The 21,983-nt window shown below is 40.6% G+C and overlaps 1 protein-coding gene across 1 annotated transcript in view; it reads left to right on the top strand.

Moving 5' to 3' along the window:
* LOC126213444 (zinc finger protein 492-like) overlaps positions 1-21,983 on the top strand; it is an 82,405-nt gene that overhangs the window by 7,044 nt on the left and 53,378 nt on the right. The window contains exons 4-5 of the mRNA XM_049941189.1: positions 4,689-4,760; positions 6,316-6,408. Coding sequence (XP_049797146.1) covers positions 4,689-4,760; positions 6,316-6,408 — 165 coding nt within the window. The remainder of the gene's footprint in view (positions 1-4,688; positions 4,761-6,315; positions 6,409-21,983) is intronic.

Raw genomic sequence — 21,983 nt, 5'->3', positions numbered from 1 at the left:
TTGGGAGCTTTATGACCAAACCATTTTTCCACTCCTTTGGAGATTTCTCTTCAAGCCAAATATGCTTCATCAAGGGATAGAGCATCTTAACAGTACGTTCAATATCAGCTTTTAAGACCTGTGGTGCTATGTTGTCTAGGCCTGGAGCCTTTGTATTCTTTATGGTTTTCAAAGCAACCCTAATTTTGTCCATTTTGGGACACTGCAAATTTATATCTTGATCTTCTTCGACTTACTCTGGAACATCTCTTACCTGTTCATCATGGTTGTCTTCAAAATTTAACAGTTCCTTGAAGTGCTCCTCCCATCTCTGTAGCTGTGCCTGTTGAGTGGTAGGCATCACCCCATCCTTGTACTTAACTGGTCCTTCATATCTGAAGTTCTTCATTGACAACCATTTGGTTGTATTGTAGAACCCTTTAATATTTCCTTGTCTTGATGCCTCTTCTGCTAATTTTGGTTGCTCATCTTTCCATTTCCTTTTATCTCTCTGTGTATTCTTTATGCGCTTCACTCTTCTGCACTCTTGTCATACAAAGATTTAACTTAAGTTTTAGTTCTTTCCGGTGGCTGATCTCATCTGATGTAGCATTGGAGGTCCGTTCCTTCCATAGATTTGCCTTACATCCTATGATTTTTTCTATCACATCTAAATAACTGTCTTTAATTTTTTTTCCCCAACATGTTTCAATTCCCTTTTCCATAAAGTTTTCTTCAGAGAGGATCTGGAATCTGTTTTGTAGTTCAAGAGCAAATGTTTCTTTGATCTGTTGGTCTTTTAGCCTTGCTAGATCTGTTTTCTTGCTCCTGTGACTGATCTTGGTTCTGTTTGCCTCTTTTTTCAGTCTGAATTCTGCCAAAACTAGGTGGTGGTCACTTCCAACATCCGCTCCTCTTCTGTTTCTGACATCTAACGGAGAGTGTTGGAACTTGCAGCTTATGACTATGTGGTCTATTTGATTTTCGGTAACATGGTCTGAAGAAGATCACGTTTTCTTATGGCAGTTACGATGTGGAAACAATGTGCCTCCAATGACTAGGTCATGTTCAGTGCATGTGTCTATCAGCAGTTCACCATTTACATTCCTTATCCCAGTACCGTACACACCCATGATATGTTCAAGCCCTTCATTTTCTGAACCAACTTTTGTGTTCAAGTCACCCATTAAAGTTTTTAGGCCCCTAGAATTTGTTTGTCTAAGGGCTCCATTAAGCTCTGTATGAAATGCATCTTTTAATTCTCCTTTAGCTATTTTATTAGGTGTCTAGCATTGAATTACAGTGACATATCACACATTTGTTTTAAAGCATGTGGTTATTATCCATTCTGAGACTGGTTTCCACTCCAGTAAGCTCTTCTTGCTGCTTTTAGATAGTAAGAGCCCTACACCATTCCTACACATCACGTCCTCACCTGTCTGACCTGCGTACAGCAGCAGTCCACCAATTTGTGTTTGTAACTCCCCAGATTCTGGCCACCTTATTTCACTTAGTCCCAATATATCTAGTCGGTAGTTCTCCATCTGGTTTTCAACCTCTCTTAGCCTCCTTGCCTCTCTCAACATCCTTACATTCCAAAAACCAATACGGGTTTTCCTTTTCAGCCAAAGGTCATATCCTTAAGATCCATCCAGCTGTTTCTCCTGTTAGTTTCTGTGATGCGTGTTTTTTGTTGGTGTGGGTTATCAGCCCACAGCACCTGAGTGTCCAGGTGGGGCTGCCACCTCATGGCCTGGACACCTGCCAAGGTTTTATTTCAGGACATTACCCCCTAGATAGCTTGTCTTCAGCACAACTAAAGAATGCTGTCCATGCCTTTGCAGTAAGGCCTATGTGCATCAATGTTGTCATGGTTTCCAAGGATCTTCTGCTGTCCACATTAGGGGGCTGTGCCTGCTGCCACACAATCACAGGGAGGAAAAGGAAAGAAAGGGAGAGTATAGGATGTGCCACGATAGAATAGGACAGGACACTAGGCGGGACATTGTGAGACACACTTCATCTGGATCCTCTATGGAGATCTGTCCAGCTTGGGAGGCCCTGCTTGTAGTTACACTACTGCTGTTATAGCCCTCCACTTCATTGGATCACACAAACCTCTCGCCCACATGGATGGTGTTTCATTAAGGTGGTGTCTCCTGAGGGGGAGACCATTTATGAGATATAAGGGATTTATGAATATTTCATTCTGGCATTTTTACTGGCATGTGCGTTGGTATGGAGACCTTTACTAACATTCCATTTACTTGACATTGGAGATAAATAGCAATTTCTCAGAGGTTCAAAGAATAATTCAATATGTTATCTAAATTTCATATGCAGCATAATATGACCTAACACAAATCAAATGCAAATTCATAGTGACCCCCTATGTTTGTTTGCAAACTTTAAGAATTTCTTGCAGTAATTTAACTTATACTGAAATATCACAATAACTATGACCTTTCTTGAAGTGATAGGGAATTAATCAGAAAGTTGACAAATGAAGCTATAAGATGTGCGAGAAAGATTACAGATCAACCAGATGTGCAGCTGACAGGTTATTTGCCAAGCAGGCCTGACATTACCTTTGCCTGCTGATATCATCCATGCTAGCAACTATGCACCCCTCCACTCGATCCATACTGAATTGTCAAAAGTCACAACTAATTTTAAATGCACTATACACAACTTCTTCTTTTGTGCATTGAGTATTAGGCCTTCACTCTTCCTTGGCCTTCCCCGGCTTCGTCAACCTACTGGGCTATAATCTCTGATGTTGTAATATTGTCTGCCACTGTTCATTGTGTCAAGATATCGACTCAGTTTTCCTCTTTGTCATCAATTTTGTTTTGTGTGTTAAACATTTTAAATTCTGTCATAATGTCTTCTCTCATACAGCCATTTGTGGGTGTAAAGAATTCCATTGCACTGCCTGGACCTTACTGCCTTGTCATTTGTAAATGACTAATGACTCGCCTCCACGGGGTAATGTGGGGATGGTCATCATTTTCTAAAACTTCCTTCATGTTATTTTCTCTGTCTTTTTTTCTGAAGTACCTGTTTGCTTTTACATGTAGTTTCCAAATTTTGTTACTTTCTTACCTGTATCTTTGTCATGTTTGTATGTGATATCACATTTCAGATAGTTAAAATAGCTGACCTGTTGTACTGCTGTATTGCTCAGCACTGTTTTTAGATTTAAAGAGGTCCCATCCTATAAAAATCATACTTTACTTTTGTTCTCACCTTGGTAATGGCTAAGGAACCAACCCTGACAGAGAACTGGCAGGTCTGAAGCCCATAAGCTGACAGCTACACCATCAGACTCAAACTGCATGGCACTTGTGATATGATCAGAACATTTTCACACAGCAAGTGTTCCATGCAAGGCTTGAAATTCTGCCAGTTACATTATAAAGGATGTATTCACTCTGGGAAAACTGGGAAATCCTGGAATTTTTTCATCTGAGGAAACCTAGGAATTTTTTAGGACTATGGAAATATTTCATTGTTTTAGTTCTCAGTTAAAATTTTGTAATTAAGGCTGGTAAGAACTGATGCTCTAACAAAGGATTTTACAGCATCCTGCTGCAGCAGAATAATACTGTAGCAATAAAACATAAACAAGAGGATAAAACCAAAATAAAACATTGCAAAGGAAATGTGCCATTTACAACAACAACAACAACACAAACACAGTGTACACACAAGTGTCTGCCAACAGCAAAATGCGTCAAAAGCTTTGGGATGAAGACTATGCAACATAATAACAAACAGCTTCCAATCAGTGTGACTGTTAGGTTCGCGTGAGTGGTTGCGAGTGGGCTCATGCACATGCTCAGTTTATTCATGTAGGAGCAGTACCTTTTCCTGCTTCTAGCTACTTGAAAAGTTTTTCTGGCACACTGAAGCTGCCAGGGTGATTTTACTGTTTCTTCTTCATTTACAGCTCTCACATTAAATGGAAACAAAATGAATTTCTTTGGTCAGGAGCTATGAAATGAATTACAATGCATTCACATAATAATGGAAGTCTAAAATATCATATTGATTTTAGTTTCCTCATTTTATTTTATTTCAGCATTTTGGCAGTCAAGTATTAATCACTTTGCAGAACAGTGAAGTTGTTTTTGTTGGTTTGCTAAAGAAATTTTGGCTTTTATTGATCCTTTCCACAGAGGCAGTCAATTTATTTGAAACTAAATGTTTCATTCCACACTGTTGGCTACTTTCAGCTGTTCACTGTAATTAAAGAGCATTTTTTCATCTTCTTGACAAAGTAAACTGCCAACAGGAACCAAAGTCTAGACCATAGCAAAAGTTGTCTTAAGCATATATAAACAGTCCAGGGAGCAATCCAAATCATGAAGTGTAATGCATGCAAGTTAAGAAACCTAGAACCTTTGCCTGCCTTCTACAGGCAAGTGCTCTACTGATAGTGCACCTGCCTGTGAAAGGGAAAGGTCTTACTTTTGAGTAAGAGTCCTGCACACAGTGTTAATCTACCAGGGAGTTTAAAATCAATGCCCACTCCGCTGCAGAATGAAAATTTATTCTATTTGGATGATTACTGCTTTTTTAGCAATGTAATTTTCTATGTGAGGTGTGGTTGAAGACAAACCTCTCCATCACTCTTAATAGTTACACAGTTGTTACAGAGTTTTATATGCAAACTTTAAATGGGTAAAATTATTCTCCTTTTTCAGTTACTTCAAGATCCATTAAAAATTGAGGCTCCATTTTACAACACAAAGGAAGATCCAGGACTGAAATTGAATGTGAGTCTCTCTGAACATAGTGTAAGTTTTCAAATCAGTGTTGTTTTATGCTTGAGGTACAGCAAGACAATCATGGAATGTAATTGCTGCATATAGTTAAAAAATCATAGATGGAGAGCCATTCTAACCTACAATATCAGTAATTTTTAGTATTTTTGTAGAGTTACCATGACTCATTATCCTTGTGCGTTATATGTTATCCGTGGTGGTGGTGGTGGTGGTGGTGGTGGTGGTGGTGGTGGGTCAAAAGACTGCTTTGAACCCAGCTCTCCAAGCTACTCTATCCTGTGTAACCCTGTTCATTATAGAACAACTAATGCAACCTACATTCATCTGAATCCTGAATCATTCTTACTGTACTTATCTCTGGATCTCCCTTTACAATTTTTAGCCCACCTCCTCCCCTCCATCCCCTGCCTACACCTCCTTCCAGTACTAAATTGGTAATCCCTTAATGTCTCAGAAAGCATCCTATCAACCAATCCCTTTTTTAGTCCAGTTGTCCCTTAAATTTCTTTTCTCCCCAATATGAGTCAGTACATCTTCATTAGTTCTGTGATCTACTAATCTGATCTTCATTCTTCTGTTGTACCACATTTCAAAAGCTCATATTCTCTTCTTGTCTAAACAGTTTGTCACCCCTCTTTCACTTCCATACATGGCTACGCTCCAGATAAATACCTTCAGAAAAGACTTTCTAACACTTGTGTGCGTGTTCAATGTTAACAAATATTTCTTCTTGAGAAACGCTTTTCTTGCCATTCTCAGTTATTTTGCTACCAAAATAGCAAAACTTGTCTACTACTTTAAGTATATCGTTTCCTAATCTAACTCCTCCTAACCTTTGACCAGTACAGCACGGCATCATTTGGATATACACAGATAAGGCAAACATTACAGCTACTGCCCACCATGAGAGTGAATGCGCAGTGCTGTGGACACAGGGCTACTAAAGGAAACATTTGCCTTGGGTATCATTGAACCTCTAGTAGTAACCAAATGCATTACGATTACTGTGGATTGTGTGAACATGGTTCCTTTGATGCTTTGTTTTTCCTAATGGTAATCACATATTTCCAGCTGGGTAATTGTCGATTTCACAAGGCCAGAATCATGCCGCAGTGGTTTGAAGAGTATTACAGTGAATGCACATTCATGACTTGCCCATCACATCCAACTGATGTGCATCTGTGGAACACATGCCAATCTGAACCCACAAACCAACAGCCAGTAATTCAAGGGATTTGCATGAGCTAAATTCTAGCACGTCTAGTGCCATATACCTGCAGAAACCTACCAAGAAATTGTCAAATCTTTGCTACCCAGAAATACTGCTGTAGTGTGTTGCAGATATGGATCCACACACTACAAAACAGATGGTTTGATGAGTTTGCTCAACAGCGTATGGTACTAAAATATCTGATCAGAAAATTAGCTTTATTAAATTACTCTTTGAATAAGAGATGAGTCACTGAAAAGTGTGATCATCTTCATAATGAAATATTGAGAGCTATGTTGTATGTACATAATCAGAGGTTTTGTTTTCTTTTGTCAGTATCTGGAAGACCCATTTATAGCCTCGGGGTCCACTCATCATATTAAGGAGGATTCAGTACTAAATTTAGGAGCAGAAGAAATTGGGACTTTTGTAAGTATTCACATTTTACAGATGGATTGCATATGAAGTAAAAATATGTCATTTGGTAACTGTGGAATACAAAGAATGCATTACAGTGAAATTAGCATCGTTTATACCCCTTAGAAGTTTTGTAGTATTGTATTATCCCACTTCGGTTATTTGCTGACTGTTATGAGTAGAATTTCAACAGAGCTGTAACAATATATGTAATCATATTTTCACTGTCACAGGTTGATATCAGTTACAGTAAGATCATGATAATTTGGCACTCTATAATCCAGCGGACCCAATAGTCCAACATGCGTCTGGTATTTTGCCATGGCGTGACACCTTTTCAGCAATAATTGTTTGCCTAACTGTGTGATTATAGTCTTGCCAAGATAAGCCAGTTGCATTACTGGCTTTGTCAGTATCAGTGATTCTTCATTCACTAAACCTAAGTTTACAGTACTTATGTTTACATCAGTGCTGTGGTATTTTAATTATTTAATGAAGTCATTGTGCTGTGTTAATATTCAGCTACTTGTATGACTGTCAGTTAGACTACATCGCAGTAAAATGTTTGTATGTACAGTGAAAAATTTCCAAACAGAGCAAAAGTGCACCTAAAGCAGCAAAACACAAACGTGATGTTGACAAGCCACAAAAAACTGGTCATCATAAGCAGACTGGAAAAAGTGAGAACCAAAACAGTATTATGAGTGAACTGTGGTCTAAAATGATTGAAGAAACAGAGATGGAAAGCAATTTAAATGTTGAGTAGTTTACAGCTGATCGCTCTGAAATTGTACAAATGATAAATTCTGTGTCTACCAATGAAGTGAGTGCTTTTTCAGGTGAAATTAAAATGGATTGACATAGGTAGAAATTCAGTTACCGAAGGAGAGTGGATGATGTGATATTATAAAAGTGTTTTGAAGTCACAGGAGGCACCAGAAGTTGACAGTGATTATGGCAAAATGTCTGCAACTAACGTATCTGGGATTGACACTATGGAAGCCTTAGACACTTTAGTGAGATTCACTAATTGAAGACAATAATATGGTGCCTCTGAAGTTGTGAATCTGAACATCAAGCAAAATAATTGTTGTCAAAAAAGGGCTCAATCCAAGAAACAATTTGGAATTTTTGTAATGATCAGGGTGCTCTGAAGATAATTTCAGCTAAACCATCGGTGGTAGACACCAGTCTGGCATATTCCATGCCTGTGAGGCTGTCAGATATCTGTACTGTGTCTAAGACAGTGATTACAACTAAACTGCACCACATTATTGACTATAATCTTTATTAATTAGCTTCTTGATATCCTCAAATCAGTGGTCCTTATTGTATTTTGTAACTAGCATACAAAACTTTATTTATGCACAGTATATCGAACTTCTCTAAAACTTTGAGCCTTAAACTGTTGTGTTAGAGCAATGTACTATTTGACTTTTAATTCAATTTTATATGTATTGGAAAGTAGTTCTTTTTCTGATAAAGGCTGAGGCCAAAAGATTAAGTGTAAATCTCTTTTAATTTTGCCTGTTGGCAACTTAACATGTTATCTTTACGTTAGTAGCAATCTATCTTTTTCTAGAGTTTTGATATTCCTATCAGAAGTTTCACATTGTTTGAAGAAGACTATGCATTTCAGTATCTTCGATTAATGTGTTGTAAGCAAATTCATCGGGCTCTTACCTGGTCAGTGAGTCTCTGTATTTGTGAGTTTGTGGTAAAAGATTTCCACGCAGGGAAAATTATTAAATGTGCTAATATGTACACAGACTAGTCACAGTGAACTGGGGAAATAGTGATTGTCATATAAATTTTGAATTATATAGTTTAGCCTCATGTCACACACATGGTATCATTAACAGGTTTAAGCTATAATCAGATGAACTGTGCAAAACAGAAATACAGAGGCAGTAAACTACTATAGTGTGTTTAAAAGAAGTTGCAACTTTTGGAAATTTGGTGAAGAAAGAGTGCAGGGAAGCATAGTTTCCAAGGGGTAGCAACAACACAATGCCTATCTTAGGTTATGACCTATAGTCAGCTGCCAAGCAAACATTCTTTGGCCGTAAAGAAATACAATACTAAACGGAGCAGTTACATCAATGAATTTTTCATATGTACTCACATTTACAGTGTAGTTAAGTGAAACCAAGGGAAGAATCATCGCTGTCTCCCTCAGAACTGGAACTGGCACTGGAGCTGACTGAACTGACTCTCTGTTCCATCTGTTCTTTCAGCAGTCCATAAATCCATGTCTCTTCAATTACCTTCTTTGAATGGCTGACAACTCAGTATCATTACTGTGGGGTAAAGTTTGCAATGGCTCTTTTTTTCTGCATTTCAACCTCAATGAGCCCAAACTTCTTGGTGTCTCCTGCCACAGTACCTCTCACCTGGGCCCATATATGCTCAGCTGGATTCAAATGAGCATGATATGGAAGAAGCCTTGATTGCATTATGCTCTTTAATGTTAACTGGTTTGTTGACTTTGTATTGTGGAGGTTTTGGCTTCTACAGTGCAAGATCCATTAACTATGGTTTATTCATGCCAAGTTCAACTTTATCTGATACAATGTTTCTTTGTGCACAGAGCAAAATATTTAGTTTTCGCCTCCTCGTTGTTAGAGCGTGATCCACCACAGCAGAGTGGTATGGCACATTGTCCATTATTATTATCAAATTCAGATGAACATTTCACAGCAGAACATCTGAAAACATACAACTCTATACTGCACCGCATATTATATTAACATACAATGTGTATTACCAAATATGTTATTACGATGCAGTAAATGTAACCCTCTGGGAGGATTTAAGTAAAACTGACCATGAGTTACCTAATGGGTTTGTCTTATTGAACCTGAATTCAGTGCTACGGAGGAAACCAGAAAGCTAAAGATTGAAATTTGGAAATTTTTTTAAGAAACCAAGTTTGCTTAAATGAAATAAAAATTGTCACCAGCCTAATTAGGCATACTAATGTTGAACATTACTTTTATATAATCTGTATAGAGTTGTGATAAAGGAAAGCTACTATTACTTCTTACCCAATGAAGTGCAGTGAACTCTACTATAATCAGACAAGTGGTACAGTGATGCTAGCAGTTATAAATAGTATATGCAAGTTCTCACAGAAACAGTTAACAGCTTATTTCTTCTCAATAGTAATTACTTCATTATATATGAATTATGTGATCACCAAAATTTATGAAAGTCAAAATTAAACCAGAAATGGACATGGACTTAGTCCTATTTCAACATTTACTTTCCAAATAGTACAAATATAATTAAGTCACTTGCAATAGGATTTTTCACTCATTAAGAAGTAATATTGTTTCTACTTTTATGGATAAGGGCAATTACAGTAATTTTATCTTCAATAAACAAAATTGTTGGTGGGGGCTCTCAAATTGTTCCCCCCTCCCGGGGGCTAGCCACTCTTTGGCAGGTTCATACTTGGCTACCACGGAGCCCCAGCCTTTGGCAGCCCTTTTTACCTTCTGTGCTACATGTCTATCCTCTTGCTATTCTTTTTCCTCTCCCTTGGGGAACATGTCTGGGGTATTATGGGGAATGTTCTGCATTCTGTTGCTGACCTGCAAACAGTCTCAACTTTCTTTGTGGCTCCTTTTTCCTTTCTTTGTTTCCTTTCACCTCCCATTCCTCTGCTTCGGTGTTTGAGGATTCTCTCTTTTCTTCTGCTTCTGCTTCTTCTTCTTCTTCTTCTTCTTCTTCTTCTTCTTCCCTGTGCGCTCCTGAAGGCTAGACCACATGTCTAACATGTAAAAGGTGACTGTGTAACACGTAATTCCCAGCCCCGGGTCAACAGGTAGGGTTCACATGTATCCCCTGATACAAGCCAGGCCCAGGGAGGGGTGACTGACTGAGCTGTAACCTCCCGTTGGTCCCTCTGTCATGTGTTCGGGAGGTGTGACCTGAGGTGTGAACAGTCACCTAAGGCGGGTGTGCCCCCATGTGTAGGAGCCCCCCAGTAGGAGCACGCCATTGGAGATGCTGCAATCATGGGGGATTTCCTCGCGATGAGTCACTCATCCTCTTCATCGATGTCAACGAAACGAAAACGTTATTAGGGTTCTGATTTGAAGACCCTTCCCACTGCACAGCGGTTCCTTGTTGTATCACATACTGAAGATGGTCAGTCCTTCACCACAGTTAATCTGTTTATTATTTAGGAAGGTGTTGCCATTGTTGGCCCTTTGTAATCCTGCTCTCATTTACGGAATGGCTCTTTGCTTTTGGAGACGGCTTCTGATGCTCAAGCACAACTACTTCTTGCTGCCTTACTTCACCACGGCTACACTGTTAATGTCACGGCACATAGAACTTTGATTTCCTCCTGTGGTGTAGTTTACACCGGGCTTCTTGACGGTCTGATCAAGGCTGAAATACAATCTTACCTCTCCGATCAGGGCATCATTGTCATTCATCATGTCATGAAAAAGGTCGATTCTTCTTTGGAGCTCACCCGCACTCTTTTCCTCACCTATTATAGGGTGGTGCTGCCATCCAAGATTAAAGCCAGCTGAAATCATCACAGTCCAGCCATACCTTCTGAATCCGATGTGCTGTTATCAGTGTCATTGGTTCAATCACACTAGAACATCTTTTTGACACCCAGCCATATGTGTAACCTGTGGCAGGGGTGCACACAAGAGCGAATGTCTACCTCTTCCTCCCTGCTGTATCAACTGCAATGGTGACCATGCCGCCTCCTCCCAGGATTGTTCTGTGTATTTCGACGAGCAGGCTGTTCAAGAGATTCAGGTAAAGTAAAAAGTGCCTTACCCAGTAGCTTGCTGGCTAGCCACAAGCTCTGTGTTCATCTGTCAGGCACTTATAGTTCAGTTCTTGTTACCCCTCCCTCCATGAAGGACATGGTTACACAGATATGCAACCTCAAATTTGGCTCTGAGGTTGTGAAGTTGCCCAGTGTCAAGGTAGCATCACTGACCCCAGTCCTGCTGTGCAACAAACTATCAGACTCTCACCTCATGAGGCGAAGCTACCCACTACACAACTGGCAGGCAGGAAGGCCAGAAGGAGTACTCGTGGGAAGACTTCATCCATCTCTCCAGCCAACTAACACCCAAGTCTTCCTTTAAGCAGAAGTGCTCAAAGAAGTCCGCTAAAGACAAACGGTCTGCCCCTTCACCAACTCGAAGATCCTGTTTGACGTGGTCACTTAGCCCGGCTGGCCTTTGTCTCGCTGGTGCACACCACCATTTGTTTTTTGGCATTGGACTCCACCAACCAACCGCACAAGCACTCCGATGCTTTTGTACACCCCTTGGAGCAGGATCCTCCTGCTTCTGAGCCCTGTAGTAGCGACCTTCCACCGGCTGTCCCTCCGCAGACATTCTCTTCCTCCTCATGACTGCCCTCCTATGGAACATTCATGGCCTGCAGTCCCACAGAGGATTTATGTCTGCTTCTAGCATCACAGCAACCCCTTTTGCTTTCTGGTGACTTTAATGCATATCATCCCCTCTGCGGCTCTCCCAGGGTCTGCCAGAGAGGAGCCCTCTTGGCTAACATTCCTAACCAACTCTACCTCTTCTGCCTTAACACTGGTGCACCCACTTTCCTTTCTGACTCCTTGCACCCGTATTCCTATTTGGAACTATCCTTGTGCACTGCCTAGAGTGCCCCTCATCTTGAGTGGTCCATTCTTTCTGACGCCTACTTGAGAGACCACTTCCCGTGTGCTCTCCGTCTGCTGACTCCTACCCCATCCACATGCATACCTAAATGGCAGCTTACTAAGGCTGACTGGCAGCTTTACTCCTCCCTGGCGACCTTCGCAGAACAAGATTTCCTCAGTTGTGGTGACCAGGTGGACTACCTCACAAACGTTATCCTTACTTCTGCAGAACGTTCCATTCCTCGCACTTCATCTTCACCACATCGTGTCCCAGTCCTATGGTGTACTGAGGCATGCCGTGACGCAATTCACGCATGGAGATGTGCTCTCCGTGTTTTTAACCACTGACCTACGCTGGAAAACTGCATTCATTATAAACACATGCGTGTGAAGTGTTGTCGTTCTTTGGTATAGCAAAAGAGCTAGTTGGATTTCGTTCACTAGTTCTTTTACCAGTTCCACACCTTCCTCTGTTGTGTGGGCAAACCTTCGATGGCTCTCTGGAACCAAGATCCATTTCCCCATTTCCAGCCTGACAGTAGGTGGATTGTGGATCCTGTTGCTATCTCCAACACCTTGGGCCGCCATTTTGCATAAGTTTCAAGCTCTTTCCACTATCACCCTGCCTTTATCCATAGGAAACGAGTGGAGGTGCTTTGGGCGGTACCCTTCTCTTCTCCAAATAGTGAGTGTTACAATGCCACCTTCACTATGAGGGAGCTAGATCCTCCATCCCAAGGCGAGATGCTATCCACATTCAGATGTTGCAGCTCTGCTCTCTTGCAGCAAGCACTTCGTGCTTAACACATACAACCGCATCTGGGCTGAGGGCACATTTCCTGGATGGTAGTGTGAAGCCACAGTCATACCCATACCTACGCCCAGTAAGGACAAAAACCTTTCTTCCAGCTACCACCACATCTCTCTTACCAGCTGCATTTGCAAAGTGATGGAATGTATGATTCGTGTCCGGCTGGTGTAGGGGCTCAAACTCGCCATTTACTCACAAATGCACAGTGTGGATTTAGAGCGCAGCATTTTGCAGTTGACCATCTCGTTACTTTGTCCACCCATGTCTTGAATGGTTTTCTGCAGAAATCCCAGACTGTGGCAGTGTTCTTCGATTTACAGAAGGCCTACGAGACCTGCTGGAGAACTGTTATCCTCCGTACTCTTTACACGTGGGGCTTCCGTGGATGCCTACCCTGTTTTCTTCGAGCATTTTTACAAGACCAAATATTCAAGGTGTGTGTGGGCTCTGCTTTGTCAGATACCATTCAGGAAAATGGTGTGCCTCAGGGTTCCATCCTGAGCGTCATCCTCTTTGCTATCGCCATTACCCCTATTGTGGCCTATCTCCCACTGGGTGTCTCCGGCTCCCTTTTTGTCTATGATTTTACCATCTATCGCAGGTCTCCATGGACCTGTCTCACTGAGTGGCGTGTTCAGCAAGGTCTTGATTGTCTTTACTCCTGGAACATCAACAGTGGCTTTCGCTTTTCTAATCACAAAACCATCTGTTTGAATTTCTGGTGGCGCAAATGGTTTCCCCCACCATCTCTACATCTTGGACCTGTTGCCCTTCTGTTTGTTGACACTACAAAATTCCTGGGTCTCATGATCGATAGGAAACACTCTTGGTCCTCCCATGTCTCTTACCTGGCAGCCTGCTGTACACAGTCCCTCAGTGTACTCCGTGTCCTCAATGGTACTTCCTGTGGTGCTGATCAAACCACCCTCCTGCGTTTGTACTGGTCCCTTGTCCATTCGAAACACAACTATGGGTGCTTTGTTTATGCATCTGCTCGCCAATCCCTTTTATGCCGTCTCAACACTATCCACCATAATGACATCCATTTGGCCACAGATGCATTTTACACCAGCCCAGTTGAGAGTCTGTGTACTGAACTACCACTATCCTACTGCTGTGACTTTCTCCTCAGCAGGTATGCATGCCATTTGTCTGTCATCTGTGGCCACCCTTCCAATGCCTCCTTCTTTGATGGCTCCTTAGACCATTAGTATGGGGCTTGTCCCTCTTCCCTGTTACCTCCTAGCATCTGCTTTTGCCACTTGCTACAGTGGCTTAACTTCATGCTACCTTCAGTTTTCCCTGTGGGCGTGAACCCTTCACCACCTTGGGTTCGTGAAGCAGCCCATGTTAACCTTGGCCTTAATTCACTTCCTAAGGACACTACTCTAGCCTCACTCTGTCGCCTCCAGTTTCAAGACCTTCGCATGGAACTTAGCGATAGTACCTTTGTATACACTGATGGCTCACATACTGACTGTAGGGTCAGGTGTGCATTCGTTATTGGCGCCCGTGTCTTTTGATATCTGCTTCCAGCCCACTCCTCAGTATTTACAGCCAAGCTTTTTACCTTGTATCAGGCTGTGGAGTACATCTGGTGACACAGCCTTCCCGATTGTATCCTCTGTTCTGACTCACTCAGCACCCTCCAAAGTCTCTGTGCACTGTACACCACTCATCCCTGAGTGCAGCAGGTCGAGTAAATCTGTCATTTGCTCACTCTTCGTGGAGCCAATGTCATGTTTCTGTGGGTCCCCGATCATGTCGTTCTGCCAGGAAACGATGCCGCTGATGCTGCTGCCAAGGCTGCAGTCTTCTTACTTCAGCCTGTGAGCACCTCTATTTCCTCTGATGATCTCTGCATTGCTGTGTGTCAGGTGGTGATGTCCCTTTGGCATCGCCAAGGGTCCTCCCTTCACAGGAATAAGCTTTGGCTTTTTAAGCCTCTCCCGATGCCTTGGACGAGTCATTTTCTTGGATTGTCCATAATGTTCTTCAAACCACTCATGAACAATTGTAGTCTGGTGACCAGGCTACGGTTTTGTAGTCACCTAGGGTCCAACCAATTTTCTCATAAGCCCAGGGAGCCACTGCAGGCAATGTCGTGCTGTTGGTAAAGGCACTCACAGTGGTTGTCTGCTGCCATGGTCCATTAATACCAAATTTTGCTGCTCTGTCCTAACAGATATGTCTGCTGTACATCTCACATTGATTTATGTGGTTATTTCATGCAGTGTTGTTTGACTGCTAGCACCAACAGTACACAAACATAGCTGCTCTCATTTGTTAAGTGAAGGTCGATGGCCATAGTGAGAGGTAATGTAAGTAATTTGGTGTTTTCATCATACCCTTTACACCATATGTCTTGGAATATGTAATTCCCTAATGATTTCCAAAATGGAATGTCCTAAGCATCTAGCTCCAACTACCATTCCACATTCAAAATCTGTTAATTCTCAGTGTGGGGTCATAATCACTATGGAAACCTCTTCACATGAATCATCCGAGAACAAATGACAACTCTGCCAAGCACCTTCAGTTTACGTGTTGTGTATGTGATAATACCACCATCTTTACAAGTGAATATCACTGTCCCATGACTTTTATCACCTCACTATGTATGTTCTTCAATGAGTTACCAAATAATTCAACTAAACATACTCAGAGGTTCCCACAATATAAACATATTTATCCTCTGACTGTAGGAACTGAAGGCTACAGTTAAATACATAAAAGTATAAAGTTGATAACTTCTAGACCACAAATATAACATTAACTCTTAGTGCTCAACCAATGGGGTAGCCTAGACTGCCATATTTGGTCATTTTATTATTTCTCTGCGCATACTTCAGAAAATGTAGTTTAATTGATGCACCACATTAATGAATGCCCCAAACCGTTCTTTTTGTAGTGATGTGTTGAGCAAAAATATTATGACATATAATGTCGGCAGATAAAATGATTACCTGTTTTCCAAGTTAAAAGTGAAGATTGCTTCATTATTGTGGGGAGGGGGTGAAGAATTTATGTTGATCCCACCAGTAAGATTTTGAGAAGTATGATGAATGATATACCGGGTGATCAAAAATTCAGTATAAATTTGAAAACTGAATAAATCACGGAATAATGTAGATAGAGAGGTACAAATTGACACACATGCTTGGAATGACATAGGGTTTTATTAGAACCAAAAAATACAAACGTTCAAAAAAAGTCCGACAGATGGAACTTCATCTGATCAGAATAGCAATAATTAGCATAACAAAATAAGACAAAGCAAAGATGATGTTCTTTACAGGAAATGGTCAATATGTCCACCATCATTCCTCAACAGTAGCTGTAGTCTAGGAATAATGTTGTGAACAGCATTGTAAAGCATGTCCGGAGTTATGGTGGGGCATTGGCATCGGATGTTGTCTTTCAGCATCCCTAGAGATGTCAGTCGATCACGATACACTTGAGACTTCAGGTAACCCCAAAGGCAATAATTGCATGGACTGAGGTCTGGACCTGGGAGGCCAAGCATGACGAAAGTGGCAGCTGAGCACACAATCATCACCAAACGACGCGCGCAAGAGATCTTTCACGCATCTAGCAATACTTTTTTTTTCTTGGTTCTAATAAAACCCCATGTCATTCCAAGCATTTGTGTCAATTTTTACCTCTCTATCTACATTATTCTGTGGTTTATTAAGTTTTCAAATTTATACTGACTTTTTGATCACCCAGTACTTCAGACAGGGGAGAAGTAAACACTGGAACACTCTGGATTGCATCTTCAGATTAGACTAACCACTACTTTGGCCACAATTTAGTGGAAAAACAGTTTTACTTCCTTGCAGGATATGTGTACATTGTCAAATGTCTGGTGTGGTGGCACTGAAGGTAGTTTATCTCCCATGGTCTAATTTAGACTCCAGTGACTTCATTTCACACTATAGTGAAGTTTTTAAGAATTGTCTGCATAATGTCTCAGAAGAGAAATTTAAAGTGTTTGTCAAGTTATGTTTTTCCTTATATAACTAGATTTAATAGGACTACTGTGAATGGTATCTTTTTTAATAATGTGAATAAATATGATCTGCAATATCAATAAATGTAATGTAATTCATGGGCATATTTTAATTTTCAACATAACACTGAAAAACAGTGAATACAGACAAAATAAAGAATATATTGTACTTCAAAAATAAGATTTCAACTTTGCTAGTATGCAGGGTGAGATGACAAGGAGATGCCAATCCCAAGTCTACCCAGAATGGGCAAATTTAGCGAGCTGTGGTGTTAGCTGAGATATAGCAGAGAATGTGGCGAATTTTCTGACTTCAGTAATTTTTAATGTTTATAGCTGCTGAATTATTACACTGACTTTAAGAAATGGAATTACATGTTTTATTCACTTGCATCAGAAAGTGTGTCCAAAGGGGCTTTTAATGGGACAACACGTGATTAACTTAATCCAAATGTACACAAGATAACAGTACTGCAAACCATTTCCCCACCATTAGGAGAAGAACATTTGTTCTACTGTACCAAATGTAAGCAAACATGTAACTCTGGCACAGTTCATATTTTCATTAATACAGTTGTTTAACAAGTGCTCAGACTGCTGGACCGACAGCATTGTATGCTGAATTTCAAGGGACCTTATGGCAGCAATGGCCTGTGTTGTATAGCACATCATGTCTTCAGGATTTTTGGTTTTACTTGTAGGCTTCTTAATTTAATTTTCGTCACAGATAAAAGACCAGAAGCGTTAAGGTTGGCAAGATGTAGGCCATTTTATATTTCACAAATGATCACTCTAACAATTTCAAAGTTTTCTGTTAAGTATATCTGTAATTACCTTTGTAGAATGGATAGTACATTTGTTGTGGTGGTACTAAATGGATTGCATTGTGGCCAGTGGGCTCTGTTTCCAGTAAGTGCAGCTACATCTCTCTTATGAACTGCAGAGACTTGTAGTTACTTAGAACACTATCAATGAAGCAGGTGCACAAGATACAATTCCTCAAAAGGCTGTAACACATATTGACAGACAAAGGTTGTTTATTCACTTCTCTTGGCGAGCATAGCTTTCAGTTGACCAGTAGTGCATGATGTAAACAATAATTTGCTACTAACATTCATCTTAATCGGATTACTCTAGTGAAGTTGTCTTCTCCCTTGACAAATTTTGCCCCTCAGCCACACTTATGCCATTATCAAATTGACAATTTCGCATTGCTTTTGATGAGTCCTGTCAACTGACTTCTTCTTGTAGTCAGGTTGTGCCAAATTTAATTCAGTCATCACTAGTAATCTGATCTAAAATTGCAATCTTCAGCTTTCTTCTGTAGTGGCATATTTCAAGTGCTTTTCATCTCTCATCATCAATCACTATTATCATCCATTTTATTACTTATCTTCCATGTTTCACATCTGTAGAAGGCTACACTTCAGAAAAGACTGCCTAACAGATAACTGTTTATTCACTCTTAACAAAAGTTACTTTTTTGGAACTGTATTTTCATGCTATTGCAGGTCTGTATTTTATAGCCTTCCTATTTTGCCCATCATCGGTCAGTTTCCTATACAAACAGCAAAACTCATCTTCTGCAATTAATGACTGTATATCTCTAATTATGTCAGCATCACATTATTTAATTTGACTTCATTTCGTTACCCTTGTTTCGATTTTGTAGATACTCATCGTATAAGCTCCTTTAAGAAAGTGTCAGTTCCGTTCAGTTTTACTTTCAAGTCTTTTTCTGTCTTTGATAGGATTACAGTGTTATCCAGTGTGACAGTGTAGTTGATGGCGGTGGGATCACTTGTGGAAAAATTGCTGTAGTAGTTGGTGTGAGAGCTGCACCTTTTTTAGACTGAAGTCAGCTGATAGGTATACCTACTTAAAGGAAGTCCCACTAACTAAGGGATCACCTTCAGAGGACATATTTCCAAGTAAAGGAATTACCGTATTTCATCAAAATGTAAGAGGTATTAGAGATAAAGTTAGTGCACTGCTTATAGATGTTGACTCTGAAATTATTGGTATATCGGAGCACCACTTAAATAATTTGACAACTCAGAGGCTTCCTTTACAAAGATACTGATTAGCTGGCTGTTTTTCAAGGAGTCCCTTGCAGGGTGGGGGAGTGGCTATATACGTAAAAAAACAGTATTCCATTTGAGTCCATAGACTATCATGGCACTGATCTGACCAGATATTTGAATGTTGCACAGGGACAGTTGAATTGAGTGAAATTAAACTTCTAATTGTTGTTGTTTATAGGTCCCCTAACTCTGATTTCAGAGCACTTCTGCTCAAGCCAGAGAGAGTTCTTGATTCACTTTGCAGGAAGTACCAGAAATTAGTTATGTGTGGTGACTTCAATATAAATTTTGTATATGATGGTGCAAGTAAAAGGATGTTGGTAGATCTCCTAAATTCATATGATATGATGCAGACTGCCTTTTTTCCAGCTAGGCTTCAGGGGAACAGTAGCACAGCCATAGACAATATTTTTATTAATTCTTCATTACTAGATGGGAATTCTGTTAACAAAAGTGTGAATGGCCTTTCAGACCATGATGCACAAATTTTAACACTAAAAGGCTTTTGTACTCACACAAATGTCACATATAATTACAAACTATGTAGGAAAGTTAATCCAATAGCAGTAGAGAGTTTTTTAAACCTTGTCAAGGAACAAATGGCAGTATGTTTATGGTGTCGATAACATAGATGATAAATATAATGCTGTTCTTAACACATTTCTCATGCTCTTTGAGAGTTGCTTCCCATTACAACGTTGTGAACAGGGTACTAGCAGTCATAGGCAGCCTGGTTGGCTGACTAGTGGGATAAGGAATTATATCAAAATGTTAGAAGTATTCAGTCAAGCTACAGTAGCACATTACAAACAATATTTTAAGGTGCTTAAAAACGTTATTAGGAAGACAGAGTATATGGTATGCAAATAGAATAGCTGATTCACAGATAAAATTGTCAGTTGTGAAGGATGTGTGTGGTCAGCAGCACAAGGTCGATGATGCAAAGTCAGATCATAGTAAAAATATTTCTGTTATTGACAAATCAGATATATGTACAGCATTTAACAATCATTTTTGAAGCACTGCAGGTGAATTACATAAAAATTTAGTTTCTACGGGGAATCGCATAACTTCCTTGGCAGAATGCCTTTCTGAGATTGATGTCTGAAAATCTCCTCTGTGATACAGACAAGGGAGAGATTGAGTCAATAATTGAATCACTGAAGACTAAGGACTCTCATCGACATGATGGAGTGCCTAACAGAATATCAAAGTACTGTGCTGCAAATGTTAGCCCTGTATTTAGCCATATTTGTAATTTTTCTTTTAGGAATGGTCAGTTTCCCGAATAATTAAAATACTCAGTAGTAAAGCCTCTTTGTAAAAAGGGTGAAAGGTATAATGTAGACAACATTAGATCTATTTATATGCCATTAGTGTTTGCTAAGGTTATTAAACAGGCTGTGTATGTAAGGATAATTGATCATTTTATATTCCACAATTTGCTATCAAATGTACAGTTCAGCTTTAGAAGTTGTTTAACAATTGAAAATGCTATATTCTCCTTTCTCTTTGAGGCACTGTTTTGAATTTTGAGCATATTTTTTGATTTAACGAAGGCATTTTATTCTGTTGTTCACAAAATATTGCTCCAGAAGTTGGACCATTATGGAATACAGGGAGTAGCTCACTATTGTTTCACCTCTTGCATGAGCAACAGACATCAAAAGGACATTATTCACAATGTTGAGAATGGCTGTGATGTGGGGTCTGACTGGGGTACAGATCAAGTAGGGGGTGCCCCTGGGATCAGTGTTGGGGCCACTCCTGTTCCTTATTTATATAAATGATATGCCCTCTGCGATGTACAGCGGGGACTTCGTGTGCCCCAGGACCGCTACGGTAGCTGAGAAGGCCCTATGGGAACCCTGAAACGTGATGGCTAACGGGGCTCTGGTGAAGCTGCGATAGGCCTAGCAAGCCAGTAGTGGATAAATCAACTGCTTTTAAAAAGGGAACATGCCTCGGATCACGGAACGGATTTAAAGGAAACCGACCAAGCAATGGAAAAGGATTACGAGATGGTTTACGACTGGGCACCTTAAACGTAATGACTCTAACTGGGAAGTTAGAAGAAATTGTAGAAATGATGGAAAGGAGGAAATTGGACATCTTGGGACTTGCTGAGACTAGGTGGAGAGGAGTTGGTGAAAAACCACTAAGTAAAGGATGTAAACTGTACTGGATAGGGAATGAGAGGGGAAGAAATGGAGTGGCAATAGTGGTCAGAGAGGGTCTGCAGGAGGAGGTGGAAGGTATCAATGATCAAATGATAAAAGCCAGAGTACGAGTGAAAGGAAAAAGCATTGAAATCATCCAAGCATATGCCCCACAGGTGGGGTGTACAAAAAAGGAGAAGGAGGAATTTGAAGATGACATGCAAAAGCAGCTAAATGGAGGAAATCAGATTATAATAGGGGGCCTCAATGCACATGTTGGCACAGACAGGAAAGGATTCGAGGAGATAATGGGATCAGAGGGCTGGGGGAACCGAAATAGAGAAGGAAAATTGTTGCTGGAATTCTGCAAGAGGAATGGGCTGGCGATCGCAAATTCCTGGTACAAGAAGAGAAGTAGTCACAAAATAACTTGGTACAGTGGGGACTGGTCCCAAACTTCAGTAGTGGACTATGTACTAGTGGATAGGCAGATGATGAGCAGCCTCACAGATGTTAAGGTCATTCCATCTGAGGCCTTAGACAGTGACCATCGGCTGTTGGTAGCCACCCTGAGAGAGAAAAGAGATAGGAGGGCAACAGATATACAGGAGAAAAGATTGAAGACATGGATGCTGAAAGAGGATGAACGGAGGACCCAGTACCAGACACTGATCAGGAAGAAGCTGCCAAAGGAAGATCAGAGAACAGTGGAAGAAGAATGGGGAGATTTTAAGAGGGCTCTAGTTGAGGCAGCTGAGACTGTGTGTGGAAGAACTAGCACAAAGAGGAGAAGTAGGGAAACCCCATGGTGGAACAACATATGTAAAGAGGCAGTACTTCGAAAGAACAAAGCCTTCAG

The sequence above is a fragment of the Schistocerca nitens genome, chromosome 11 (genome assembly GCF_023898315.1).
Source record: "Schistocerca nitens isolate TAMUIC-IGC-003100 chromosome 11, iqSchNite1.1, whole genome shotgun sequence".
NCBI lineage: Eukaryota > Metazoa > Arthropoda > Insecta > Orthoptera > Acrididae > Schistocerca > Schistocerca nitens.
The sequence above is the reverse complement of the archived record's forward strand: the minus strand, read 5'-3'. Positions and strand labels throughout refer to the sequence as shown.